The sequence below is a fragment of the Molothrus aeneus genome, chromosome 10 (genome assembly GCF_037042795.1).
Source record: "Molothrus aeneus isolate 106 chromosome 10, BPBGC_Maene_1.0, whole genome shotgun sequence".
Lineage (NCBI taxonomy): Eukaryota > Metazoa > Chordata > Aves > Passeriformes > Icteridae > Molothrus > Molothrus aeneus.
Window position 1 is genome coordinate 5,039,926 of NC_089655.1, and position 27,025 is coordinate 5,066,950.

The following is a 27,025-nucleotide window of genomic DNA, read 5'->3' on the forward strand; positions in this document are numbered from 1 at the left end:
ATCGCCACAAACTGTGTGCCTACAGCACTGGGGATCAGTCACGGGTTGGACTTGATGAACTTGGAGGTGTTTTCCTCCCTCAATGATTCTGTGATTTTGTAAACTATGTCCCTAAGTGCCCCATTGACACACCTGAACCCTTCCTTTTGCAGCAGCACCCAAACACCCACACAAACAAACATGGAACACCCAACCTCCATCCTGCAGTTGTTCGTGTTGCCAAATAAGGTGGAAACACACAGAAAAACATTGGGAAACTCTGTATGAATCCTTTTTTTTTTGGACTAACCACACTGCTTCTCCAGTCCTTTTTATTCCAGCTCTCCCATTTAATCACCTGCTGCTGTTACACCCCTGAAGATACAAACTGGAGGTTTTCCCACATCATATGGTGGTGTAGAAACCCAGCAGTCCAGAAGATTCCTAAAGGACTTTGGCTCTGTAAAAATGAGTTCTGAACCACTTGAGTCCCAAGGCTGAGCCAAAGGTGAGCGTCAGTTTTCTTATTGTCACATGGGATAAGAGGAGTAAGAAACTGTAGTGCTGTATTAGTCATTCTTGAGATAGTCATTAACTATTATTTGTACAATAGTTCAAGGGCTGAACTATCACCTGTTGGAATGTTTAGGAACTGATTGAGGAGAGAGGGGGCCAAGGATGCAGATGGGGAGCAGGCAGGGATGGGTCAGAGGGCAAATTATATATTTATTATAGCAAATGTGGATATATGCACACTGCATACATGTATTGATAGAGTGGTATATGGAGATATATGTGTAAAGTCACATAAACCACACGAGTGTATAAAATTATACACTCATGTGTTATGCCAAGGCGGAATGGGTTCAAATTGAAGGAGTATGTTTAGGTTAGATATTAGGGAAAAAAAATCTTCATGTGAGGGTGGTCAGGCCCTGGCACACATTGCCTAGAGAAGCAGCTTGTGCCCAACCGTGGACGTCTTCAAGGCCGGGGCTTGGAGCAACCTGGGATAGTGAAAGTTGTCCCTGCCCATGGCAGGGGTTTGGAATGAGACGGGCTTTTCCCATCCAGCCCAAACCATTCCACGATTCCAAGGTGATCCTTCCGCATAAACATACACCCACAAAGGCGCAGCTCTGTGTACAAAACATTCTTTAATAAGCCATAATTAAACGGCTAATAGCATTTACCCGTAAACACCAATAACCACCTGAACGCGCGCCCGTTGCGGCGGGGCCCGGGGGCTGCGGCGGGGCGGGGAGGAGGAGGCGAATCCAGCCCCGGAGCCGCGGCGTGCCGGGGAGGAGGAGGCGAATCCAGCCCCGGGGCCGCCCCGGCCGGGCGGGGCCTGGGCCCAGCGGTGCCGCCCCTGCAGCCGCGGCCCGGCCCGGCATGAGGCTGAGCCGGGCGGCCGTGCTGGCGCAGGCCAAGGCGGCCGCGCTCGACGGCGTCCGCCGCCTCAACTGCTGGTGGGCGCGGGGACAGCAGGGACAGGGGGCCGGGGGACGGCAGGGGTGAGGGGGGGACAGGCGGGGATGAGGGGGGGACAGGCGGGGGTGAGGAAGGAGGACAGGCTCGGGTGAGGCTGAGAGGACAGTGATGGAGGGGGCACAGGCAGGCCTGGGGTGGGGGCACAGGCTGGGATCAGGAGAGGGGACGGGCAGGGATGGATGAGGGGTGGCAGGCCAGGATGGGCAGGGGACAGGAAGGGATGGAGATGGGATAGGCAGGGATGAGGCTGGGGACACGGCAGGGATGGGGAGGGGGGACAAGCATGGAGGGAGGGCAGGAAGGAGGGAGCTGGGTGTCAGGCAGGGATGGGGAGGGGGGACAGGGCTGGGTAAGGGCAGATGGGCAGGAGTGGGGAATGGGCAGTGCTGGGTGAGGGGGGTCAGGTAGGGCTGGGTGAGAGAGAACAGGCAGGGCTGGGGAAGGCGAGGCACAGCAAGGCCCATGACAGACTGTGCTGGAGCAGTTTGGTGGGGCCAGGCTGGGGGCTGGGGCGGTGAACCCGGCTGTGGGGGTGCAGGGGGAGGCTGAGCCCTGCTGTGCTTTCCCTGACTCCCCTCTCCTCTTGCAGGGGCAGCCACCTGACAGATGTAAGTACTGAAGGAGCCGGTGGAGCCTGGGCCCACAGCTGGAGCAGGGACACCATAGAGGCCATAGGGTTGGCAGGGCACTGGGGAGGGCCTGGCTTCGGGCTGGCCTGGTGCCTGTGAGCTGCGGGGCTTTTCAGGGTTGATTAGCATCTCACACCATAAAAAAAAAAAGTGATTGCTGCTGTTTCCACATTGGAAAATTTCTCTCCAGGGCCCAGCATGGAGCCTCGGTGAGCAGGACCCTGAGTGCTACCTCTGTGGTGATCTTGGATGAGGTTCTGTCACTAGGGGCGGGCTGGCAGGGGTGGGAGGGAGTCTTTTTTGCATGTGGAGGCTGCAGAGTTGCTGGAGCAGAAGAACAATGTGACACTGGCTGGTATCTGCACTTCCACTCCTGAGCAGAGGCTGGAGGAGCTGCTGACACTGCACTTGCTGTGTCAGAAAATCTCTGGTGTTGTTAAGCTCGGGTTAGACTGAAGCAACCCCAAATTCCTGATGGTGCTTTTTGTGATTTCAATTGAGTTTTTTTTATATTTTCCCCCATGAGTGCCAACTTGTTGTTTCTGTCTCTTGCTGCCCAGATATCCATATGCCGGGATTTGCCCAACATCGAGGTGATCACGTTCAGGTGAATGCCAGTTTGCCAGCTTTGGAGAGGGCAGGGAAATCACCTTTTCCTGGGGATGGTTTCTTCCCATGTTGCTGGGGTTGTGTGTGTGAGCTGTCTGGCTCTTTGTGCCCCATTTCTCAAGCAGCAGAGATACAGACAGGATTATTCCTTAGCAGCTCCTCTGAACTACTCCCTGTGCTCCTGAGAAAATATTCTCTGTTTTGACAAGTGATAAAACCCCTTAGGATTGTTGCTCCTGAAATTCTACTCCATAGTTTCTACAGGGATCTTCTTGGCCTCTCTATGTGGCCTATTTCCAAAATACTTGTTGAAATATTTTGTGGATCTCTCAGAGCTTTCCCTTTCCATAATATGCTCAACTTTCACCTATTCTGGGGATCCCATGGTGCCAATGCTCTGCGAATTGGAGCCTTTTAACTTGGAAATGTTACATGGGTTCTCCTTGGGTGGGTGTGAGGAGCTGCTACAGAAAAGGGGGCAGGTTTGGAGGAAGAAGAGGCTCTTTGTAATCCTCAGCAGGGTGGAGCAAGGCTCTTTCTATTCTTCCCTCTGCTGACAAAGGAGAAATGCCACAACCCATGGGCTGAACGCCCCTTGCTGTGCCCTGCTGGGGCGAGGCTGTTGCAGGAAGGGGGGTGGGAAGTGCTGTGCTCCCCCCTGGATGGGGCAGGATGGGCTCTGACCGTGTCTCCGCAGCGTGAACGGCATCTCGGACCTCGAGCCGCTGCACCAATGCCAGAACCTGAGCGAGCTCTACCTGAGGAGGAACAACATCAGGAGCCTGGATGAGCTCTTCTACCTGAAGACGCTGCCGCGGCTGCGGGTGCTGTGGCTGGCGGAGAACCCCTGCTGCGGGCCCGACCCGCACCGCTACCGCATGACCGTGCTGCGCAACCTGCCCTGCCTGCAGAAACTCGACAACCAGGGTGGGCTCTGCTCACCTGCACACAGCCCCGGGCCCCCAGGGTGGGCTCTGCTCACCTGCACACAGCCCCGGGCCCCCAGGGTGGGCTCTGCTCACCTGCACACAGCCCCGGGCCACCAGGGAGGGCTCTGCTCACCTGCACACAGCCCCGGGCCACCAGGGTGGGCTCTGCTCACCTGCACACAGCCCCGGGCCACCAGGGAGGGCTCTGCTCACCTGCACACAGCCCCGGGCCACCAGGGTGGGCTTTGGTCACCTGCAAACAGCCCCGGGCCAGGGCCACCTGGGAAACGGGGATGTGTTGGCTCCTCTCGAGGGCATCCTTTGAGTTTTCTTAGAGTCAGGAAGTGTTAGGGGTTGAGTTGGATCCAGTGCTTCTAAGCTGTTTACTCTCTTTATCTTCCCTTTCAGTTTCTCTTTGCCTTTCCCATCTTCCTCCTCTTCCCCTTTTCCCTATCCCCTTTTCCCTTCCTTTCCCTTCACTATCCCTTCCCTATGGTAACAAAACTGAGTGCCTCATTATAGCTCAGACAGTACCACTAATTAGTGGTTTTTAGAGCTCTGTCTCTTTGCTGTGGCCAGACAAAGGTTCTATAACTGGATCTGCTGCTGTAGAAAAGCTTTTCTGTTTTGCTTTATGATTTTGCCATCCAATGGCAGAAATTTGGTTGCTTTCGGAGCCTCCTCCAGGGACAAGAAACGGTAAAGCATGTTTGCATCCTTCCCTGATACTGTTCTCGCTTTGGGAGGCTCGTGATTACTTCCAGCATTCTCCTGCACTCTCTGCAGCAGCAGAACCTGCCCCGCTAGAGATGCCATCCCCTTGGGCTGCTGCAGTTCATAGCAACAGGCATTTGTGGTGTCCCTTGCAGCTGTGACAGAGGAGGAGCTGTCTCAGGCGCTGGTGGATGGCGTGGAGATCACGGCGCCGCCGGCCCGCAGCCCTGTGGAGAACGGCTGGTGCAGCACCGCATCCAGCGCCGCCGGAGCCACCACGGAGCCCCAGAGCCTGCTCAGCTGCAGCCTGGAGGACACCAAGTGAGGGCTGGGCAGCTGCCAGCATTGCTGGGATTCTGAATTTGTGTGTACAGGAAAGGAGCCTGACATTCCAGGGGCCAGGCCCGCAGCCGCTGCAGGTTTCTGCTGTGCTGCTTGCTGCAGTGGAGCTGTGCTGGTTCCGTGGGGCTGGTTCTGCTGTGGCAGGTGGCTTGGGCTCATCAGCTGCATGTGCAGGCAGGGGTGCATCCTCTCTGATCTGGGAGCTCCAGTCCATTCCCTGGGGTATCCTCCAGCTGGATACTCCTTGCATGGGTGCCTGTGATGAGGAAGGATTGGCCTGGCAATTCTCCCACCTGGTCATAATAACATTTGCTTTTCCTCCCTTTTTTTAGCAAAACTCAGGACGAGCTTGATATGAAGCTTGTTCCCAGGGGTAAATATTCCTCCTTTTCCACTCAAGAGACAGACTGCAGCTGCAAGAAGAGAGTGAGTATCTTTTAAAGACCAAATTGCTTTTCCTTGTATGTGGGGCTGAGCCCCGGCATTGAAGGATGTGAAGAGGCTTGGATGTCCCCAGAGGAGGGGAACAGAGTTAATGCTAGGGCTGGAAGAAATGTCCAGGAGCAGCTGAGGGCTCTGGGTTTGTTTGATTTGGAGAGAAGGAGGCCAAGGGGTGACCTCATGCCCCTCTGCAGCTTCCTGAGGAGGGGATATGGGGAAGGGGTGCTGGGCTGTTCTGCTTGGGATCTAGTGATAGGAGACATGGTGATGGTTCAAAGCTGTCCAGGGCAGGTTCAGACTGGACATCAGAACATGTTTATTTAGCAAGAGGAGGGTCAAACCTTGGGAAGTGGCTGCTGAACAGGAAGCTTAGGTGGTTCCTCAGCCCCCTCCATCATGTAGCCTTGGATGAATCTGGATTTTGGTGGTTCAGCTGGGAATTGCAGAGTGCTGGACTCGGTGCTATTGCATCAATCAGCAGAGCAGGATCTAACCCACATTGCCTCACTCTGCCATAGCTGCCTAGAGCAGCACCACAAGCTCTGACCTTTAAAAATGAGGAAAGTGGCCCCCCATTGCAGCTGAAGAGGTTCAGGTTGGATGTTGGGCAAAAGATTCTCCCTAGAAGGACAGCTATTTAGGCTGTGGAATCTCTCCCTGGAGTTCTTCAGGACACGATTTGACAGGGCCACAACCTGGCATTGGCACTGGTCCTGTGGGGGTGGCAGGGCTGGGGACCTTCAAGGGTCCTTTGCAGAGAGCACCAGCTCTCCTCATTCCTCAGAGCCGGGCTGTCCTTTCCCGTCCCACACGCGCTGGAGAGCGGGTGCAGCTCTCCTGGAGGTGCAGGCTGGAGCGTGGCCGGCAGCCAGAGGCTGTGGGCAGAGCAGAGGATGGGTTTGTCCTGCATTCCAGCCTCATCACGTGCCACATGCGCCTCTCCCTGCCTGTGTTTGCCCCGAGGGCTCGGTTGTGGTTGTTAGTCCTGGTCCCATGGCTGCAGGTGGCTGCTCCAAACTGCTGCCCGTGGTGGTGGTGGTGGTGGTGGTGGTGGTGGAGGAGTTCCTGGAAAGAGCAGGGAAAATCTTGTGTCCTTGTCCTGGCTGGCTGGTACAAAGCAGTGTGTGCTTTATCCCCACAGAACAATGTCCTGAATGCCATCCTGCTTCTCATGGAGGAACTGGATGCAGAGGGGCTGGAGATCATCCAGCAGACGGCGGTGAGGAGCCTCCAGGCCTTGCAGAAGAAGGAGCTGCAGGAGGAGTGACAGCACCCATCCCCCTTCCAGCCTCCCCAGAGCCCCAGCCCCGCGGTGCTGTCCTGCCCACATCCCTGGCTGCAGCCAAAGCCTCGGGCATGGGATGGGATGCTTCTTCTCTGGAGATTTCCTGCCAGCACAGCAGGCTCTGACACTGTACCCTGTGTGCCTGGGGCTCTTGGATGGGAGCTGCAGGCAAATCAGCGAGGCTGAAGGGAACAGGGCTGCTGCCAGAGGTGCTGTGTGATCCGAGGGGGAGCAGGGCCTGCTGATGGCTGGGAGGGCCTCCACCCCTCAGTCAGCCTGAGGGGGGTGCACAGCACCTCTGAGGGCAGTTTGTACCTCAGAGATCTGGTTTGGTGGGGTCTGACAGGGAGACATTGCCTGAGATGGTCACCAAGACCTGTCTGTGCAGGTGGTGAAGGTCAATGTCCAGTTATTAATTTATTTTCCAGCTCCTGGCTGACTTCCTCAGGTCCTTCCTGGTGCATGCAGTGCCTGCCGGTCAGGCAGCCCAAAGGAAAGCTCAGAGCAGCCTACCTGAACCAGGAATGACTCCCACATCCTGAATGCTCAGCTGTACTCTTCCCCCCAGCATTCCCTGCAGGCATTAGAGCAGCTAAAAGAAACATCCCAGTTCAAAGGCCCTGAGCATTTTGCCTGCTTTGCACAGGCATCAGGGGTGGGTGTTGCTCTTTAACTGATAAAACTGCATTTACCAAGTTTTGTAGAGCTGTTAAGAACAAACTACTGTTGTGACATACCAAATAAACCCAATTATCCCTCAAGGCCGTGTAAGTGGTGGCTGGAGTTCAGCAAAGGCCTGGCTGGGGGCACTGCTCCATTACCTCTGGTTCAGGGAGTGCATTGTGAGCCCTGTGGAGCAGGAGGAGGGCTGGGAGCCCTGTGCCTTCCCGCTTCACTGCGCCTCTGGAACGGTGAGCCTGCTCCCAGCGCTGCCCTGCAGGGCCACTGGGCTGGCTTGCAGCCTTCTTGCAGCCACAGCAAAGGCAGGGAGCAAAGGAGGTGCTGAGGAAAGCTCAGTGCAGAGCCACCTGGGCAGGATGGTGGCCCTGAGGTACAGGACACGAGCCCTCCATGTCTCCCAGTGCTGCACTGGTGGCGTGGCCGTTCCATGGCCCCCTGTCCCTGTTAGTGCTGTGCTAGCAGGAAGGAATGCTCCTCAGGGATGGTGACAGCCCTGTGTCCACAAGCCTGTTTGCCTGACCTTGGTGGGAACAGACACAGCTTGACCCTCATCACTCAGGGGGAGGTTTGCTGATGCCTTTAACTCCTTGAATGACCTCTGTTCTTGCCTTTTGCATTAAACCCAGCTGCCCTTTTGTGATTTATGATGTCCCAGACTTTGACATCCGGGGCCTGGGAGACTCACCCTGCTGAGTGCAAGTCTTCTCCCAGGCCCCTGACCTGTCCATGTCAAGGAACAAGGGAGTTGCTGTTGGGGTGAGCTGGACCCCCAGTTTCTCTGGGAGATGAGTGATCAAAGGAAGTGTCCATCAGGACCCAGTCATGGGGCTGGTGGAGCAATCACTGTGCCCTTGAGGCCACACTGACACAATTCCTGGAGAAGCTGGGCTGTTTTTTTGCCTACGTGCTCGTCATCCTTGGCTGCTGCTGGTGCTGCCCTCGGGGCTCCCAACTGCTCCTTGCAGCATCCCAGCAAACCCCAGTGGGAGCTCAGCCCCTCCAGGGCCCTGGCAGCCTGCCTTCCCCTGCAGGATGGGAAGGCCTGCTCTGCCCTCTCTTCAGGGTGGGCTGGTTGTGCTGGGAAGTCTTGGAGCACAGTCACGCCCCTCCTGCTCATCCTTGGAATTCAGTGGCTGTTCCTGTCCGTTTTCTCCCAGGAATTTGGCCTTCCAGGTATTTTTTTTGGTGGAAATGAGGTGTGGGGGCTGCAGTGACTCCTGTCCCTCAACATGCAGCTGATCTGAGCCCTGTCCCCATTCACACCCTAAACCTGTTTGCTGCAGGGCAGTGCTGCCGACAGATTTTCCACATGACCTGCTGTCACCCTGCCCTGCCTCAGCTGGGAATATCGAGCAGTGAATGCAGATGATTCCAGCTCTGGAAAATGCCAGCAGCTGTACTGAGCTGTTCCCTTCAAACCACCCTCAGAGACTCTGAGAGGCTGCTGGTGAGGCAGGTGTGAGGTCCATGGCTGAGGGTGGGAGGGAAGGAGTGGGTGGGGGCTCCCCCAAAGTGGAGTGGCACATGGGAGAGTGGAAGAGCCCATTTCCCACCCAGGAAATGGAGCTCCAGGAGAAGCCAGGTCTCTGCCTGGGGTCTCCAAAGCAGATAGTTATTTACAAGAGCAGCAATGCTGCCTCCATCAGCAAGGTCTGCTATTTATAGGTCCAGGCAGGAGACAAAAGTTACCATCTTCCTCCAGAGCCTAAAATGTGTTCAGTTAGGGAAAAAGCACTGAAATCATGGAATGGTTTTGGGTGGGAGGGGACCTGGAAGCCCATCTCATTCCACTCCCTGCCATGAGTAGGGACACCTTCCACTAGCCCAAGTTGCTCCAACCTGGCCTTGGACACTTCCAGGGATGAGGCAGCCACAGCTTCTCTGGGCACCCTGTGCAGGCACCCTCCCCACCCTCACAGGGAAAAATTTCTTCCCCATATCCCATCTAACCGTGCGGCAGTGGGAAGCCATTCCCCCTTGGTGTGTCACTCCAGGCCCTTGTCCAAAGTCCTTTTCCAGCTTCCTTGTTGGCTCCTTCAGGTACTGACAGTGAGGTCACCTCAAAGCTTTTCTCCTCCAGGCTGAGCAATCCCAGCTGTGCCAGCCTTTCCTCCCAGCAGAGCTGCTCCATCCCTCTGCTCACCCTGGTGCCTCCTCTGGACTCTCTCCAGCAGCTCCAGGCCCTTCCTGTGCTGGGCCCCAGGGCTGGGGCTGCTCTGCAGGTGGGGTCTCACCTCAGCAGGGCAGAGGGGCACAATCCCAATCCCTTTCCTGCTGCCCACCCTGGGATCAGCCCTGCACAGGAGGGTCCTGGGATGGGGCATGGCCAGCCCTCACCATCTGCAGCCCCAAGTCCTTCTCCAGGGGCTGCTCCCTCCGCTCATCCCCAGCCTGGATTGATCCCAGGGGCAGCAGCAGCACTTGGTGCTGTTAAACCTCAGGAGATTCCCATGGGTGCCTTCTGGAGCTTGTCCAGGGCCCTCTGGATGGCCCCGTCCTTCTGGAGTGTCACTGCACCCTCAGCCTGGTGTCACCTGCCAACCTGCTGAGGGTGCCCCAACCCTCTGTGCCAGTGACGGAGACCTTAAATATCACTGGTCCCAGCACAGACCCTGGGACACCACTGGGCACTGATGGCCACTGTGAGCCACTGACCCTCTGGATGTGACCATCCAGCCAATCCCTAATCCATCTGACAGTCCATGCATGGAACCCAGCTCTCCCCAAAGCAGAGAGAAGGATGTTGGGTGGGATTGTGTCCAGGCTGTCTAGAAATCAGCATAAATGTCATCCATAACATTTCCCTTGCCCACTGAGAGAGTGACCCCAGCAGAGAAAGGCAGGGGGCAAGTCAGGGGCAACTTTCACTTGAGGACAGCTCCATGGGGAGGACAAAATATCGGCATGCTTGACCCCAAAGACTGTGATGCATGCTGATGCTGTCCCACAGGCTGGAGCTGTCAGCCAGCAGCCCCAGGAGGGAAGTGGCCTGGGAAAGGGGCTCCCTGTGACTGTCTGGCACAGCCTCAGTGTGCAGAGCTCAGCCAGGCCGGCACGCTTGGCCAGAAGTGTGAGAAACTGCCTCACAAACAAGCACAGCACCACCCTAAAGCACTTGGGTGGTTCCCTTGGAGGTGGGAACCCATGATTTTTCTCTGGAATCACAAAGCGATTGCGAAAGGATGCTGACCTTGCACCCACCATGACTTGGACAGGGAGGAGAAGCTGCCTGTGGTCCCACTCTCCCAGGCTTTGAGGATGCACAAAATCAGAGAACATCTTGGCCCGGCATTGACCCGGCTTGGGAAACGCATCAGGCTTTGCTATTCCCCCCACCCCAGCCCTGTCCTGCACCCGTCCTCCCCACAATGACCACTCCAGGAGGCAGGTTTGGCTCCAGCAGGTTTTATCTCTAGAGGAGAGGAGCAGCGCCGTGGGATGCGGGGGTCACGGAGCAGCGGTGAGGTGACGGACACGGCGCCCACAGCCACGTGGTGACGGTCGCAGCCAAGCGTCATGCAAGGGGACAGGGGCTCGCCAGGACCCCCGTGCTCAGCCCTCGAGACCCCCACGGGGCATGGAGCTCCACAGGGGCACCCAGAAGCCCCATGGAACTGCTCCGACCCACTCTGGGATGGCTCCGCATCCTCCTCGCTCCCCTCCCGCACGTGGGGCAGGCGACTACAAGCAGCAGCAGTTGGCTCAGGCGGTCAAGCCGCTAAATAAGGACTCAAAATACCCCATGATTAAATAAGAATAAACTATTAAGGGAAGATTAAGGGTCTGGGCTGCGCGGCTGGGCTCAAGCAACTCTTCTGCATCCGCACAGGGACCAGAACCCGCAGCAGTGATTGTGCCGTTCTGGGACACAGCACCAGGCTCTGCCTGCTGTAAGGGGTCGATGGCAAAGCTACAGGGCTACTGAGAACAGAGGGGACACAGTGCTCCCCCAGCAGCATGTGGGCACAGGGAGGACACGGCGGGGGCTATGGGCCAGGCTGGTGGGACTAGAAGCCCTTCTCGATGCTGAGGGTGCGACGGGTGACGTGCTCCATCTGCCCCGAGATGTACTCGGTGAGGCTGATCTGGTAGTTGGCAAGCATCTTCAGCATCAGCCGTAGGTTCAGCCACCACTGCTCCTGGGGCAGCCTGTGCCTGTGCAGGGGACACAGCTCTAGAGCAGACACCCCAGGAAGATTCCCCCAGGAGCCGGTGAACCGCTGGGGCACGGGGACTTACTCAAAATCCGTGACTTTCTTGAGCTCTGTCACAGGGCTGAAGGCCACCACCTTCTTCCGCAGCCCGATCACACAGGCAGTGTCTCCAGAGTTGGCAAACACACGTCCTGGGAAAGGGACACTGCTGACCTTGGCCACCTCACTGGGGGCCAAGCCTGGAAGCCTGGAGCAGCAGCCACCAGCCTTCCCTACCCTCCGTGGGATCCCCAGCCCTCAGCTCACCCTTGCTGTAGACTTGCTGCAGCTTCTCTGACATCCACAGCACCGCCTTCACTCCCAGCTTGGTCCCATAGTTCCGGTCAAAGGGGGTCGGGGCTCCCCCCTGGGGACAAAGAAATGGGGATGTCAGGCCTTGCCCAGCTCTCAGGGCCAGGAGGGCCCATGCTACCCTGTCCCCTGTACCTCTGTACCTGCTGGAGGTGGCCCAGGACATTGATCCTGCAGTCAAAGATGCCTTTGCCCTCGGAGGAGTAAAGGTTGTAGAGGAACTCGGTGGTGTAGTGCTCGTGGCACTTCTCATTGCTGGGGAGCAGAGGGAAGGGCTTGGGGGGCTCCTCCTTCCCCTGGCATGCCCAGAGGGTCCCCCTTTGTTTCCCATAACTCCTTTTGTGTGGTGTTTTGTTCTCCCTGATGCCCAGAGTCCCAGTCTGTGTCCCCAAGAGGACCCTGGGGCCGGGGTGAGATGGCAGCAGAGGCACCCACTGTCTCCAGGGCCAAGTGCCAAACCTCACCGTGCCTGGGACCCCCCTGTGGTCATGGGAAGGGCTCAGCTCCAGCCTTGCTCCCTGCCACAGGGCTGGGGTTTGCAGTGATTGTCCCCAAGTGCCCCCAACTCACCGCAGCACCAGCCCTCTCTGAATATCTGTCTTCATTTTGTCAGTCAAGTGCTCCACGTTGGCCTGCAAGATCAACACCAAGATGCCAGCAGCCATCCTGCAGCCGCCCTGTCCTGACATCAACCCAGCATGGCCATGTCCTCCAGCTCCTGCCCTGCTCTGGAGCCCTCCCTTCCCCGATTTTTCTTCTCATTTTAGCCAGAGAAAGCCTCTCCTGCCCGCCCACCTTTAAGTCATGGATAGTGAAGGGATCTTCATAGACGTAGGCAGCGTCGGCGCCCACGGCGATGCCGGTGACCGTGGACAGGTACCCGCAGTAGCCCCCCATGGTCTCCACAATGAACACGCGGCGCTTGGTGCCCGAGGCCGACTGCTTGATGCGGTCACAGCTCTGCGCCCAAACAAGGGGAGGTCACACCAGGGAAAGCCACCTTTCATGGGACATTGGCCACTCCAGGCTGTGATGGAAGGTGGTGGAGCACGGTTGCCCCGTGAGCTGTCCCTGTTGGTGTCCCTCACCTCCATGGCAGCATTGACAGCTGTGTCAGAGCCCAGGCTGAAGTCGGTGCCGGGCACGTTGTTGCTGATGGTGGCGGGGATGACACACATGACGATGCAGAGCTCCTCATACTGCCCGCGAGCCTCCACCAGCTGCAGCACCCCCTCGTACGCCTGCAAGCAGCCGAGGGATTGGGAAATGCTGGCTCTGCAGCCAGGTCTGCATCCCAGAAAGATTCCTCTGGGATGCCCACGGCCACCCCGGTTCCCACTGAACCGAGGATCCGCCGCACCTCAAAGCCCCCAATGACCAGCAGCCCCTGGATGTTGAATTTGCGCACGTTCTCCACGATCTTCTCCATGCAGGTCTTGGGCAGCGTCCTGTGGTGGGGAAGGGGGGCAGACAGTGGGGTGAGGATGCTGGAGACACCCTTTCCCTATGTCCCCATCCCCTGAGCTGCACTCACCGCTTGGTGCCCAGCATGGAGCCGCCACGGCCCAGCCATCCTGCCACGTCATGCCAGCCCACCTCGCGGACCTGCGGGCAGCAGCGACAGGTTAGGGCTGGGAAGAGCTCCCCTACCCCAAGCCCAACCCCATCCTGCAGGACATCCCTGGCTCAAGGTGCCCCTTACCTGCCCCTTGGCCAGGCCCTCGAAGCCGTCGTTGACCACGTAGATGGTGTGTCCCTGGCAGATGCCAATGCGCACGGCCGAGCGCACCGCAGCGTTCATGCCGGCGGCCGGTGCTCCCACGTTCAGAATGGCCATGCTAAAGGGGCTCTGCGGGGACACAGATGGGAACAGCACATCCCCACATGTCCCCAGGGCAGGGATGGTACACCCTGCTGCTCCCCGTCACCCCTCACCTTCTCCTGAGCTGGCTTCTGGTGCGCGAGCAGCTTGTAGATGTTCCAGTTGTTCTCAAAGCTCCTGCAAGGACATGATGATGTGTCCCCAAGGCATGTCTGGGAGAAGAGGAAGTCTCCCCAGTGCCCCTGGGGTGTGACTGGGGACACCCTTCTGGCTGCAGGAGCCAACAGCTTCCCCAGAAGAAGCCCCTATCCAAGAGGGATGTGTCCCCCGGTCCTGGTCCCTGCTCCTCACCTTCCACGGAGCTGGATGGCCTCGTCAAACCTCTTCTCATCCATGGCCTTCTGTACATCTTTTGTCTTGAGGAGGGAGAAAAATGCAGCACCATAACACCCACGTTCACAGGGAGGGGAGTGAGACCCCCAGCCAGCTTCCCTGGTACTCACCACCTGGACACACTCCATGAGCGGCAGCCGCACCGACTGGTTCCCAGAGTGACTGACCACACAGGCCGGGGTGTCCGGCGTGGCCTCCAGCAGCGCCATCACTGCCTCCATCCCCATCTTGCTGCTCTGCAAAGGGACAGGGGCACCTGTGACACTGGGCCCACCAGTGCCAGCTGGGTGGGATGCTCAGGGATGCTCCCACAGGCTTGGAAACCATGTGGCTGCTGATTCACTGCTGGAAAGCTGATGGTTTTATTTAAAAATCCATGAAATTTGGAGTAAATGAGGAGAAATGGGTGCACAGCTCTGCCCAGCACAGCAGGGCTGAGCCCATCTGAGCCTCACCCCAGCTGCAAACCCTTTCCATTGGGCAGAGGGATGGCAGGAGCAGGGTTCCCCCTCTCTGTGTCCTCCCCTGCACCTACCAGCACGCGGTCAAAGGCGGACGGGGTCCCTCCGCGCTGCACGTGGCCGAGGACCGTGACCCGGGTGTCGAAGCCCAGGCGTTGCACCACCAGCTGTGGGGAAGAGGGGACACCACGTTGGGGACCCGCCGGTGTCTGTGGGTGCCAGGGTGGTGCCGGGGCAGTCCCTTACGTCCTTCACGTAGTTGGAGGAGATGGGTTTGCCGCTGCGGTCGATGGCGCCCTCGGCGATGATGATGATGTTGAGCCGCGAGCCCCGGCTGCGTGTCTGCCACGAGGGGAGGACAAACGGCCACCACGGCTCAGCTGTGTGTGAGCACCTGCCCTCCCCTTCCTGCTCTCTGTGCTGCCCCAGGGCTGGCTCAGGTCACGGGCAGCTGAGCCCCCAAGCCAGCGCTGCCCCTGGCACGCGAGGGCTGGATTTGCGCTTGGCTGAGTGCCCCGGCTCACAGGGACAATGGTGGCAGCTCCTGAAGCTTCACAGGGGCCGGGCACGGCTGCAGGGCTCAGCCCGGGCCCCCACGGGGACTCCCTGGGGGGAACAGGGCATGGATGGGGTGGGATGGCAGGAATCCCCCCTCACCTCCCCGAGCCTCTCGCACATGAGGTCCTCCCAGCCATCCTCTGGAGGGGATTCAGGGATGAAGAGCCAGTCAGCGCCTGAGGCCAGGCCGGACACCAGCGCCAGGTACCTGGGGGGACACGGAGGTGGCAGCACTGGCCCCGAAATGTGGCATCCCATCCCATCCCACCCCACCAAGGGTTTCCCCACCTACAGGGACTTACCCGCAGTGGCGACCCATCACCTCCAGCACGAACGTCCGCTGGTGGCTGCAAGGACGCGGGTGGGAAGAGAAGGAGGTGGGTGGGTGAATGCAATGGCCAGGGCGCTGCAGCCCCCAGCCCCCCGCCCCCCTCACCTCTGTGCCGTGGTGGTGATGGCGTCCACGACCTCCATGATGCGGTGCAGCGCCGAGTCGGTGCCGATGGTCATGTCGGTGCCGCAGAAGTCATTGTCGATGGAGCCCACCAGCCCCACGATGTTCAGGTGGCAGTTCTTCCTCGCCACCTCTTCGCTGATCTGCCCTGGAGGGGGGTCACGGCCACCACACTGGTTATTTCAGGGCACCATCATGGGGCTGGAGCCCAGGCCTCCTTGGGGTCACAGCACTGGGGTGACCCTCTGGACCCCACCACCCCAAAAGAGGGGCTCACGCACCATCTCGGACCAGCTCCTCGAGCAGCCCAGCCCACTCGGAGCGGAAGATGTCGGCTCCGGTGAGGCTGCCGTCGCCGCCGATGACGCACAGGTTGGTGATGCCGTGCTCCACCAGGTTGCGGGCGGCGCGGAGCCGGCCTGCCCGCGTGGTGAAGGCCTTGCAGCGGGCACTGCCGATCACCGTCCCGCCCTGGGGACAGAACGGGACACGTGGCTTGTCACACACCTTTGGAAGGGCTGGGATCTGGAGTCCCGTGGCCCCATGATGGCCCTCACCAGCTGGATGATGTTGGAGACGCTGAGCCAGTTGGCTTGTTTGATGTTGTCACCTCCCTCCACCAGCCCCTCGTAGCCCTGCAGAGAAGCAGAGGGTGGAGGTGAAAGGCACCCTGGCACAGGGGGGGTGGATCCCCCCGGCCATGATGGGGAGCAGGGGGGGAAACCCCAACCTCATAGATGAGGAAGACCTTGGCTCCCACGTATATCCCCATGCGGGTGACAGCGCGGACAGCGGCGTTCATGCCTGGAAAAGTGATTTGTGAGCTGGAGCATTCCCAGGGGATCCTGCGCCCCACGGGGGATGGGATCCTACAGGTGACCCTGAGGTGTCCCTTCAAGCGGGAGGAACCCCATGGGACCCTGCACCCCACAGGGAATGCGATCGGATGAATGACCCTGAGGTGTCCCCTTGAGAGCCACGTGGGCTGAGACCGGGGAAACTCAGCGCACAGCTGGGGACGAGAAACTGCCCGGCAGCGAGCGAGCTGCTTATGCCGGGGGGGACGGGGACGGGGATGGGGACAGGGACGGGCACACCCCCTCCGTGGGGCTCCCCCCGTGGGGCCCCTGCCCTCCCACGGCCCGAGGGTGCCGGGGACGGGAAAGCGGGGCGGGCACACGGCAGGGAGGTCCCCATCCGCCCGCCCGGGGAGCAGCGCGGGCCGCGGGCTCCGGCCCCGGGCGGTCGCGATCACGGGCACGGACACGCGGGGACACCGCGGGCCCGGGCCGAGCCCCCCGCCCCGCCGGGCGCACCTTGCGCGTCGCCGCCGCTGGTGAGGACGGCGATGGCCATCCCGGCCCCCGCCATCCGCAGCCGCTCCAGCTCCGCCGCCGCCATCGCTGCGCTCCCGGTGCCGGCGCCGCCGCCGAGGACACGCCCCGGGACACGCACGGACCGGCGACACGCCCCGGGACACGCCCCGGGACACGCACGGACCGGCGCCACGCCCCGGGACACGCCCCGACACAGGGGACACGCCCCGGCCGCCGCCACGGAGCGACAGACGGCGGGACACGTCGCGCCGTGCCGCGGCATGGTGCGCTATTATATCGTGCGGGACAGTGGGGACATCCTGCGGGAGCTCCGTCGCTGAGTCCTGAAGGATTTGGTTGATGGAGCTGCCCAGCCGCTCTCCAGGATATTTAGAAGGTCATGGATGTCCGGTCAGGTCCCAGGTGATTGGAAGAAAACGGAGTTTTTCCTTGTCCCCATCTTCAAAAAGGGTGGAAAGGAGGAGCCTGGGCCCGTCAGCCTCCCCTCTGTGCTCGGGAGTATCCCGGGCTAGGCCCTCCTGGAAGCTCTGCTGAGGCAGGAGCAGGGAGGACAGGAGATGACCCGGGACACCCAGCACGGCTGCACCAAGGGCAAGTCCTGCCACACCAGCCCAGTGGCCTTCTCTGCTGGGGTCACTCTCTCAGTGGGCAAGGGAAAGGTTATGGATGACATTTATGCCGATTTCTAGACAGCCTGGACACAATCCCACCCAACATCCTTCTCTCTGCTTTGGAGAGAGCTGGGTTCCATGCATGGACTGTCAGATGGATTAGGGATTGGCTGGATGGTCACATCCAGAGGGTCAGTGGCTCACAGTGGCCATCAGTGCCCAGTGGTGTCCCAGGGTCTGTGCTGGGACCAGTGATATTTAAGGTCTCCGTCACTGGCACAGAGGGTTGGGGCACCCTCAGCAGGTTGGCAGGTGACACCAGGCTGAGGGTGCAGTGACACCCCAGAAGGACGGGGCCATCCAGAGGGCCCTGGACAAGCTCCAGAAGAACCCATGGGAATCTCCTGAGGTTTAACAGCACCAAGTGCTGCTGCTGCCCCTGGGATCAATCCAGGCTGGGGATGAGCGGAGGGAGCAGCCCCTGGAGAAGGACTTGGGGCTGCAGATGGTGAGGGCTGGCCATGCCCCATCCCAGGACCCTCCTGTGCAGGGCTGATCCCAGGGTGGGCAGCAGGAAAGGGGTTGGGATTGTGCCCCTCTGCCCTGCTGAGGTGAGACCCCACCTGCAGAGCAGCCCCAGCCCTGGGGCCCAGCACAGAAAGGGCCTGGAGCTGCTGGAGGGAGTCCAGGGGAGGCACCAGGGTGAGCAGAGGGATGGAGCAGCTCTGCTGGGAGGAAAGGCTGGCACAGCTGGGATTGCTCAGCCTGGAGAAATCTCCAGGTGACCTCACTGTGGCCCTCCAGTGCCTGAAGGAGCCAACAAGAAACATGGAGAGAGAATATTCCCAAGGACCCTGACAGAAGGGAATGGCTTCAAACTGCCAGTGGACAGGTTCAGATGGGATACTGGGAAGAAATTCTTGGCTGTGAGGGTGCCGAGGCCCAGAGCAGCTGTGGCTGCCCCTGGATCCCTGGAAGTGTCCAAGGCCAGGTTGGACAGGGCTTGGAGCCACCTGGGTGTCCCTGCCTATGGCATGGGATGGAATGAATTGGGCTTTCAGATCCCAGCCCACCCAGAGCATTCCATGCCTGTATTCTGTGCCATGGCATGGATGCCATTATTTGCCACCCCAGGCTGTGTTATCTGTGCCAATGACATGAGCTGGAGCATTTAGCAGAAATTTCACATTTTAAAATGTTTAATTTGTAATTATTTTAGATGTAATTAAAAAACAAACTCATGGAGGTTTGATCCTGCCATTGATTTCTCATCCCCACTGCCCATCTCAGCTACCCAGAGTGTCACGTCTTCCCAGGGAGGGGGGTCCTGTTGCTGGATGCCCTCTCCACGGGGGATGGGATCCTACAGGTGACCCTGAGATGTCCCTTTGAGCGGGGGGAACCCCATGGCACCCCTCAGGGAATGGGATCCATATGGGTGCAGTGTGGTGCTGGGAGGCTGCTCCCTCCAATACTCCCCATTCCCTGGCAATGCTCCCCATCACGGTGTCCCCCTGCTCTCCCACATCCCCCGGGGGGTAGGACAGGGCCCTGCCCATGGGGAAACTGAGTCAGGTGTTGGCAGCTCGCCCAATTCCATCTGTGCCAGGAGGAGCTGGAGCCTCATCCTGCATCCTCAGGCACCGCGGGGCCCGGCACATCCGGCAGGGAAGGGGTGGCTCGGGTTAAGGAAATGGGAGAGACCTGGCCGGAGTCCCGCTCTCCTCCCCCCACAGCCCCACCTCCCCGGCCCGCTTAACATCCCCCAGGCCAGCCGCGAGGCCAGCAGCGCCAACAGAGCCCAGCGCGGTGCCGGGGCTGAACTGCGAGCCGGGACAGCAGCGGGGCCACCAGCGTGTCCCCAGCGCGGTGCCGGGGCTGAACTGCGAACCGGGACAGCAGCGGGGCCACCAGCGTGTCCCCAGCGCGGTGCCGGGGCTGAACTGCGAACCGGGACAGCAGCGTGTCCCCAGCGTGTCCCCAGCGTGTCCCCAGCGCGGTTCCCGTCCCCACGATGCTGCGGCTGCTGCTGCTCGGCGGGATCCTGGGCTGCGGGGCTGAGCAGGCAGGTAAGGCTGGTTGGGGACAGCGGGGTTGGCGTGGGGGCACACGGGGCTCACGGCAGGTGACGGGACGGTGGCTGATGTCCCGCGTGTCCCGCAGCTCCGCTCGCCTTCACCATGCTCCAGCTGACCCGCGTCTACAAGGGCAATTCCATGTTCCGGGGGAACGCCAGCCTGAATGGGCAGCTCAGCCATGTCCTGGAAGGGAATAATGTCACCCAGGTGCTCCCGCTGGAGCCTCCGGACGCCTGGGCCCGGCGGCAGGACGAGGTGATCACCTACCTGGGGAACTTCAGGAAGCTGGTGATGTTCTTCAACAAGGAGAGACCCACCGATTGTGAGTGGTGCCCGGGGGACGGGATGGGTGCCCTGGGGAATGGGAGCCTCTTCCATGCTGCCATGCCCGGGGATGGCTCTGCAGGGACAGATGGGCAAAGGGATGGGGACACAGCAACGTGCAAAACCTCCCTGTGGGCAAAGGGAGCCCTTCTATGGAGCCGGGAATTTCTTACCCGGAGCACACCCTGGGAACGGGATGATGCTCAACCTGTTGCTGGTCCTCAGGAAAAGGGCTGGGGGCTGCAGCCTGTGGGGTGGTGAGGTGTAGGAACCCTGTCTGCTCCTGCCTGTGCTCTGCCTGCATCCCACCTGTATCCCACTGGAACCCTGCCTGCGTCCCATCTGTATCCCACTGGAACCCTGCCTGCATCCAGCAGCCTGTGGGAGCTGTGGGACGCTGCTGCCGATGGTTTCGTGCTCCTGCTGGCTCTGCCCACAAGCCCTGTCGCTTCTGCTGCTCCTGCCCGAGGTGCTCTTTCCTTTCCTTTCCTTGGTTACCCCCAAACCGGTTTTGCCCCAGCCCCACGCTCTGTACCTTTGGGGAGCCGGGTGTCACCCCGGAGTCTCAGGCATGATCTGTCCCTCTCCTCCCGGTGTCCCTGTCTGGTGTCTCGCTCCATCCGCAAGAGCCATGAGCTCTGTGCCCAGAGCCTCCCTCTCTGCAGAACCAGAGCTGTGCTGGGTGGGGATAAGGGAAGGAAAATAATCCCGGTCACTGCCATGCTCAAACCGAGGGCAATCAAAGCTGTGGGTGGTGCTGAGGCTGTGCAAACTCCGTGCCCAGTTTGCTGCTGGTGCTCAGACCGAGAGCTTGGTGACCATGTCCCCTCCCTCTGTCCCTGCAGTCACCCATCACCTGTGCTGCCACCTCGGCTGCCGCCTCTACCCCAACGGCACAGCCCAGAGCTTCTACGAGGTGACCCTCAACAGGACGGCGTTCCTGAGCTTCCACGTCCCCAGCGCCACCTGGGAGCGGCGCTGGCCCGGAGAGCTCCCGGTGGCCGCCTTCGCTCAGCAGCAGCTGATGAAATACCCCATAACCACCCAGGACCTGCAGTATTTCCTCAACACCACCTGTGTCAGCCTCCTGCAGGCTCAGAGCGCCAGGACAGGTCCGTGCTGGGGCCGGGGCTGGGGCTGGGGACGTGGTGGATTGGCCCAGTTGTCACCTCTGTCCCTCTCGCCTTTTGCAGGAAGAGTCAGCGGCCGATCGCGCACCCCGCTGGTGCTGGGGCTGGTCCTGGGCAGCCTCGGCCTGCTGGGCATGGCCCTGGGCATCTTCCTGTGCACAGGAGGGAGCTGCTAGCGTGGGCAGCTGTCCCATGTCACCCCATGGACACAGGGGATGCACCTGTCATCTCCCTGTGCAGCCATCACCACCCCGTGGAGGCGGGGGACAGACCCATCATCACCCTGTGGAGTCAGGGATGGATCCATCATCTTCCCAAGGATCCAGGAACTCTCCATGGATCCATCATCACCCTGAGGAGGCAGGGATGGATCCATCATCCTCCCAAGGATCCAGAAACTCTCCATGGATCCATCATCTCCCTGTGGAGTCAGGGATGGATCCATCATCACCCCAAGGATCCAGGAACTCTCCGTGGATCCCTCATCACCCCAAGGATCCAGGAACTCTCCATGGATCCATCATCACCCTGAGGAGGCAGGGATGGATCCATCATCTTCCCAAGGATCCAGGAACTCTCCGTGGATCCCTCATCACCCCAAGGATCCAGGAACTCTCCATGGATCCATCATCACCCTGAGGAGGCAGGGATGGATCAATCATCCCTGCATAGAGACAGACGGGGATGAAAGCCCATCAGGGGACCAAGCCCATCCCTCACAATGGATGCATGTCCCCAGTGCCACAGGCTTTGCTCCCCAAGGACACTGGTGGCTTCCCAGTCCTGTCCCAGCTGGGCTGACCCCTCCAGCAGCCCCCAGCCCTGTGGACAGCCCTCACTTCAGCAACGCACTGAGGCTCCACACAGAAACACTGGGCATGGATGGGAAAATGGGGGGGAGAGGAGTGGGGGGGAAAGCAGCAGGAGAAACAGCCATGGAGTGGTTAAAAGGATGGTGTTAAACCCTCGTTCATCCCTGTTCCAGAGGAGATGGAGGGAGGATGTCACACCTTGTGTAATAAAACCACCCATCAGCTCCCACCACACCTCTGGCTGCTCTTATTCCCCTTGGCAGCACTGCTGTGGGGCTGTGGATCCATCCTGGCCCATGGCTGCTGGTGCTGGGTGGGCTTGCTGGTGTTGCCAGCCCCTGTGCCAGACCTTGGGTTGTGTGCTAAGTTTTCCAGGTCTCTGGAAAGACACTGGTGGTGTTTGCACTTCCTGAACTCATTTCAACCCTCTCCCAGCTTTGGTCTGACTCAACTGAGTAATTTTCTCAATGTTTTTCATTACCTTGCTCAGTGTAAGATGCTGAGGTCAAGTACACACAGCTGTGAGGGGACAGCTTTCCACAATCCAAATCTGAGCTAAAACCTCCACTCTGGCTGTTTAAACTTTGATTGTGTCGATAAGAAACTCTTGACCACGTTTCCCTTTCACCCGAAAGTGGATTTTGAGCTCTCCTGTGCATCTCCACTGCTCTGGCAGCAGGAAGGGAGCCAGGAGCTGGCTGGGGACAGGAGAGAGAGGCTTTCCTGGATTAGCTTCCAGCTCTTTCTTTTCTAAACACCCTGCGAGCAAGAGAGGGTGGGATGAGGGAAGATGGGAAAAGAGACGAGGGACAGAAGAGATGCAAAGATGACCTTAGGGGTTGTCCTCATAGAGGGATAGAGGAGGAGGAGGTCTCCAAAGGCCACATCTCATCACCCTGGCCCCCAGCCACCCCTGGAGCAGCCCCCACCTCCCCCAGGCTCCTGGGGCAGGGGCTGGGGCGCTCCCCACCCTTGGCGGGCTCCTAGAGGCCAGAGAATCCAAAACAACACGGCCGAGGTCTGGAACGTCACGGCTCAGCCCTTGGAGCAGCGCCCTTGGCAGGAGCTCTGCTGTGGGCTGAGTGCTCCAGGGCCATCCAGGGACACCAGGGCAGTGCCCAAGGTCACACGTGCTGCATCTGCAAAGGGATTCAATCCCTTCCAGCTGGGAGAAGCTGCTGCATTTCCAGCTCTGCTTTGAGTTTCAGACTCGGGGCATCTCTGCTACCTGCAGATGTTGCACTGTGGTCCTCAAGACTTGGAGTGATTCCTGATCTCAGTCCCCTCTCCCTGGGCTGCAGCTCCTTGCTCTGGCTGGGATGGCTGAGTGCGGGTGCTGTGGGATGCCCGTGGCTGTGATGGAGTGGAGATGGCACCCGGGACTGACAGACCCAGGTGGCAAACACTGGGGGGGAGGCCTGGAACAGCAGAACTTGCTTTGCTCCAGAAATGTGTCATCTTTTGGACAGATGAGCAAGTCTGAGCTTGTCCACTTCAAACAGCTCCAAAAAAGCCTTTTTCCTGTGTGTGTCTGGAGAACGCTCCAGAACGGAGCTGTCTCTGCTGCTGCTCTTGAGTTTCCACAAGGGACTGGGCAGTGGGGATCCCCTAAAAGTGCAGAACCCCAAGGAACAGCCTCATCTTCATTGGTGTCCATGGGCAATGCACCCAACCTGGCACCTCCATCCCAAGGCACCTCCCTGGAGGTGACATCAGTGTCCGTCCTGGATGTGGTGGCCAGCAGCAAAGGGTTATGATGGCAGCATCCACCTCCAACACATCCAAAAATTTCCTCTCCCCAAAACCCTCAAGTGTCTCATGGTAAGGCCTGGCTGGGTGTGGCAGCCGGGGGACAGTAGCCCAGCTGCCTCAGAACTGGGAGCTGGGCTCCTCTTCCAGCACCACTCCAACACAGATTCCTGGCAGCCAGCAGCCACATGCACGGCTCACCCTTTCCCAAATTTGGTCGCTCTTCCGCTCCGATCACAGCTCGGGATGGGCGCCAGTGCGTATCCCATCAGCGAGGGGTGGTTTCAATTTTCTCCTTGGAGGACTTCTGTGCTGTGCAGGAGGGTGAATGAACCTGCATGGAAGCCTCTGGCAGCTTTAACCAGCTCCCCGAGTGACCCATCCCTGTTATCTGCAGCGATTGCCAGGCAAGGCTTTGTTTTCCATCAGCCTGCTCTGCTGCTGCTGTCTTGGATAAGGGCTCAGATAATCTGCCCTAGCCTTGATCCAACAAGTGATCCTCACTTGTTCCAGTGAGGCAATGTCCTTGTGCACCAGCTCCTTCCTTCACCCAGCCCATGGGGAACTTGGACGGGATGGGCAGGTCACCCCATTTCCTTTAGGACATCAGCTCCCTCTGCAAGGTTGGTATCTCCACCCGTGTCCTTTGGGAGCTGCTGTGCCTCAGGACAAAGGGCTGGATGGCTCCAGGAGCTGCCTAAAACCAGTGATGGATGGGCTCTGGTGCCTGCTGGGGTGGGAGGGGGGAAAAAAGTGGGGCTGATGGGATCCATCTGGAAGGAAGCGGGATTATCCCTGTAAACACCTCTTACGCACTCGGCGCCTGCACTGGTGTCATTGTGGCTTTTCAGGACTAAACAAACCCCATCCTTCCAAATTCTCAGAGGTCACGGTGTCACAGCCACAGATGTTTTAATTCCTGACTTTGGGACATGCTTGTTAACACCAGAGACTGCACTGGGGGCGAGGGGATTTGCTTCCCAGCAGCCTCCTGCTCCCACATGGAAAGGAGCAGCTCCCTGGAGAAGCCTCTCAGCACAGGGAAGGGCCGTGCTGCTGGCCACTCCCTCCTCGCGGTGCCCAGCGCTGCCCTCTTCCCTTCCCGCTCACCTCCCAGGTCAGCAGGAGGAAAGGGGAGGAGAGAGCTGGCTGCTGGCCAGGAGCAGGGATAGGTGGCAGCGGTACCACCCATCCCACACCTCTGCCCTGCCCCCGGGGGCTGCTCCGGAGCAGGCCAGGCTGCTCCACCAGCTCCTGCAATGCAGGCGAGCAGGGATGGGATGGGGACTCCTGGCTGGGAATCACAGTCAAGAGTCCAGCGAAAAATCATTGCTTCACCTTCTTTCCCAGCTGGAGGTTCCCACTCCAAACAGAATAAACCTCTCCTGGCACCAGTCCCTTCTCCCTTCTTCCTCCACTGCCCAGCCCTGGAGCAGAAAGGTTCAGAAGGAGACAAAGATATGAAAAAACAAGATTTTTCTTTGGAAAAGCCCAAGCTTGCTTGCACCGTGCATTCAGAGACGTTTCCCTGGGAAAATGGCTGTTTGGGAACACTTTCACCCACTTCCCAGAGTTGGGAGCAGCCTTCAGTGTGACTGAGGCCATTGGGAGCAAAGCTCTCCTCCCAAGACCCCCACACCAGCTCCTTGGAGCAGCCCCAGAACTTCACCCTCCAGTCTGGGATAGGGAATGTGGCTCTAGGTGCAGCCAGCCCAGGCTGTGGAGGGACAGAAAACACAGACAAGGCTGCAGGGCATGATGGATCTGAGCCCTGTGTTCCCTCCCATCATCAACCTGCTATGGAATTCTCATCCCATCTGCTCCTTCCCCTCCCCTGGGATGGGAGGGATACAGCCAAAGGGTGGGAACACAGCTGATGGAGGTGATGACATCTAAAAGCCAGCCTGTGGTGAGGCCCTGAAAGAACACACACAGCCCCTGGAGGTGCTGAAAACCATTCCCTTCAGGAATAAACCAGGACCCCATTTCAGCCAGGCCTTCCCAAAGCAGCAGGGACTTCTGGGAGTGCATTCCAAGGACAAGTGTTTTCCTAGAAGATTTGAGCAAGATGCCTTCATCTGAGCCCTCACAATCCTCACCGTTCCAAGGATTTAGGTTAAAAGAGGCCCAGGAAATTTGTGTTTATTTGTTCCAGTTTGGGAATGGCATTGCTTAGAAAGGACTGGAAATTCAAGCTGTGCATTACAGAATTCCCAGCCTGGATGTTCAGTCAGGATCCTTGTTTGGTGCCAGACCAAGGTGTGAACACCTAAACCTCATGGGAAGCATTTCTATGGATAAAGGAATCCATGTGTGCCATAATTTGCTTCCACCAGCTCCATGTCACAGGAAAAGGGGACAGGGAATGCCATGGACACCCAGCACCCTCTGCACCCCCAGTCCTTGGAGGACAAATATTCCATGATCCTAAAACAAGCACACTGTGAGTGGGCCAGAACCAAAACCACTGGGAAAGTTTGAGCAAGCACTGCTGTTGCTGCTGGGCAAAAGCATGGAACCCTGGAAGCTTTGTCTGGAGGTGGGAAAGGTGTTGGAAGCTGGTTCTGAACACACCCCACATCATGGGGGAAGGGTGGAAGGAAGCAGGGAGTTTTGGTTGGAATTTGGGGCTTTTTTTCCTGTCTTTCTCCCTGCTGGTGTGCAAGCTGGGGCTCTGCAGCCATTGTTGTGTTCTCCAAAGAGTCTGGCCCCACAATGCAATAAAAACAAACCACAGGAAGGAAAGGAATTAGCAGGGAAAGGAAAAGCAGCAGTGGGAACGAGGACTCAGGCCCAAAATAAACCTGCAGGCTGCTGCTGGGGGTGCAGGTAGGAGAGGTTACACAATGGAGCTTAGGGGTGAAATCCTGGCTTTTTGGATTTATTGCTACAGGTGAACAGGGTTGCAAGGGGTTGGAATAACAGGAAACAGCCCCAGGAACAGGAATATGGGAAGGAACTTCTTTGAAATCTGAGGTTTCCTAGAAACTTGAACTAAGGGGGAGCAGAGGCAGCACCTGGAAAAAACTGGGCATCGTGGGCAAAGGAAGCAGCCTCAGCTGGAGTTACCACTTTATCCTTATGGATTCTGAGGAGAAGCAGGAATTTGGCATTGTGGGTTTGTCTCAGCTGCTCCCCAAGCCCCTGCTGTGCTCTGCCAAGGCAAATGTACACAGGATCCAACAGGAAATCTTCCCAGGGCTGCTGCTTCCCCTGCGTCACTGCCCTGGAGCTGCAGGGGTGGGTGGGACTTGCTGGACCAAGGGCAGCATGGACACAAGGGGCTGTGCCCACCTCGAGCTGCTTCCTGCTCCCAGGGAGTAAACTGAAAACAAAGCTACCTTGAGGCTGCATCTGCTGCTCCCCAGCAAACACTTCCCTGGAGGCACACCAGAGCTCATCCACTTCCCAAAGAGGGAATGGGGTAGGGAGAAGCTGGAAGGATCCCACTGTACAGCCCCTGAAGGAACTGGGAGGAGCGTGGAGCCAGGTGGCACTGGGCTCTTCTCCCAGGGAACAGGTGACAGGACAAGAGGCAACGGCCTCAAGTTGTTCAAGGGGAGGTTTAGATTGGGTATGACAGAAAATTCCTTGCCTAAAAGGGTGGTCAAGCACTGGCACAGCTGCCCAGGGCAGTGGTGGAGTCCCCATCCCTGGAGGGGCTTAACAGACGTGTGGATGTGGCACT

The 27,025-nt window shown here is 58.9% G+C and overlaps 3 protein-coding genes across 3 annotated transcripts; 2 read left to right on the forward strand and 1 right to left on the reverse strand.

Moving 5' to 3' along the window:
* Positions 1–1,337: 1,337 nt before the first annotated feature.
* On the forward strand, positions 1,338–7,183 carry CFAP410 (cilia and flagella associated protein 410). The gene is made up of 7 exons (XM_066556447.1): positions 1,338–1,451; positions 2,063–2,081; positions 2,663–2,709; positions 3,409–3,638; positions 4,510–4,675; positions 5,029–5,122; positions 6,279–7,183. Exons 1-7 carry the CDS (start codon positions 1,375–1,377, stop codon positions 6,402–6,404), a joined length of 759 nt encoding a protein of 252 aa, XP_066412544.1. The 5' UTR covers positions 1,338–1,374; the 3' UTR covers positions 6,405–7,183.
* A 3,309-nt stretch (positions 7,184–10,492) lies between these two features.
* On the reverse strand, positions 10,493–16,747 carry PFKL (phosphofructokinase, liver type). The gene is made up of 22 exons (XM_066556501.1): positions 16,613–16,747; positions 16,027–16,100; positions 15,854–15,931; positions 15,578–15,767; positions 15,279–15,444; positions 15,145–15,189; positions 14,942–15,050; positions 14,531–14,626; positions 14,359–14,451; positions 13,934–14,059; positions 13,782–13,846; positions 13,544–13,607; positions 13,311–13,457; positions 13,143–13,213; positions 12,969–13,056; positions 12,697–12,849; positions 12,404–12,568; positions 12,179–12,240; positions 11,752–11,863; positions 11,564–11,663; positions 11,343–11,448; positions 10,493–11,258 (listed from the first exon to the last, which is right to left on the reverse strand). The coding sequence occupies exons 1-22, from the start codon at positions 16,695–16,697 to the stop codon at positions 11,111–11,113; spliced, it is 2,343 nt and encodes a 780-aa protein (XP_066412598.1). The 5' UTR covers positions 16,698–16,747; the 3' UTR covers positions 10,493–11,110.
* Positions 16,748–16,893: 146 nt separating this feature from the next.
* Positions 16,894–21,691, forward strand: PROCR (protein C receptor). The gene is made up of 7 exons (XM_066556897.1): positions 16,894–16,921; positions 18,049–18,136; positions 18,981–19,161; positions 19,229–19,313; positions 19,408–19,644; positions 20,492–20,758; positions 20,840–21,691. The coding sequence occupies exons 1-7, from the start codon at positions 16,894–16,896 to the stop codon at positions 20,950–20,952; spliced, it is 999 nt and encodes a 332-aa protein (XP_066412994.1). The 3' UTR covers positions 20,953–21,691.
* Positions 21,692–27,025: the final 5,334 nt, after the last annotated feature.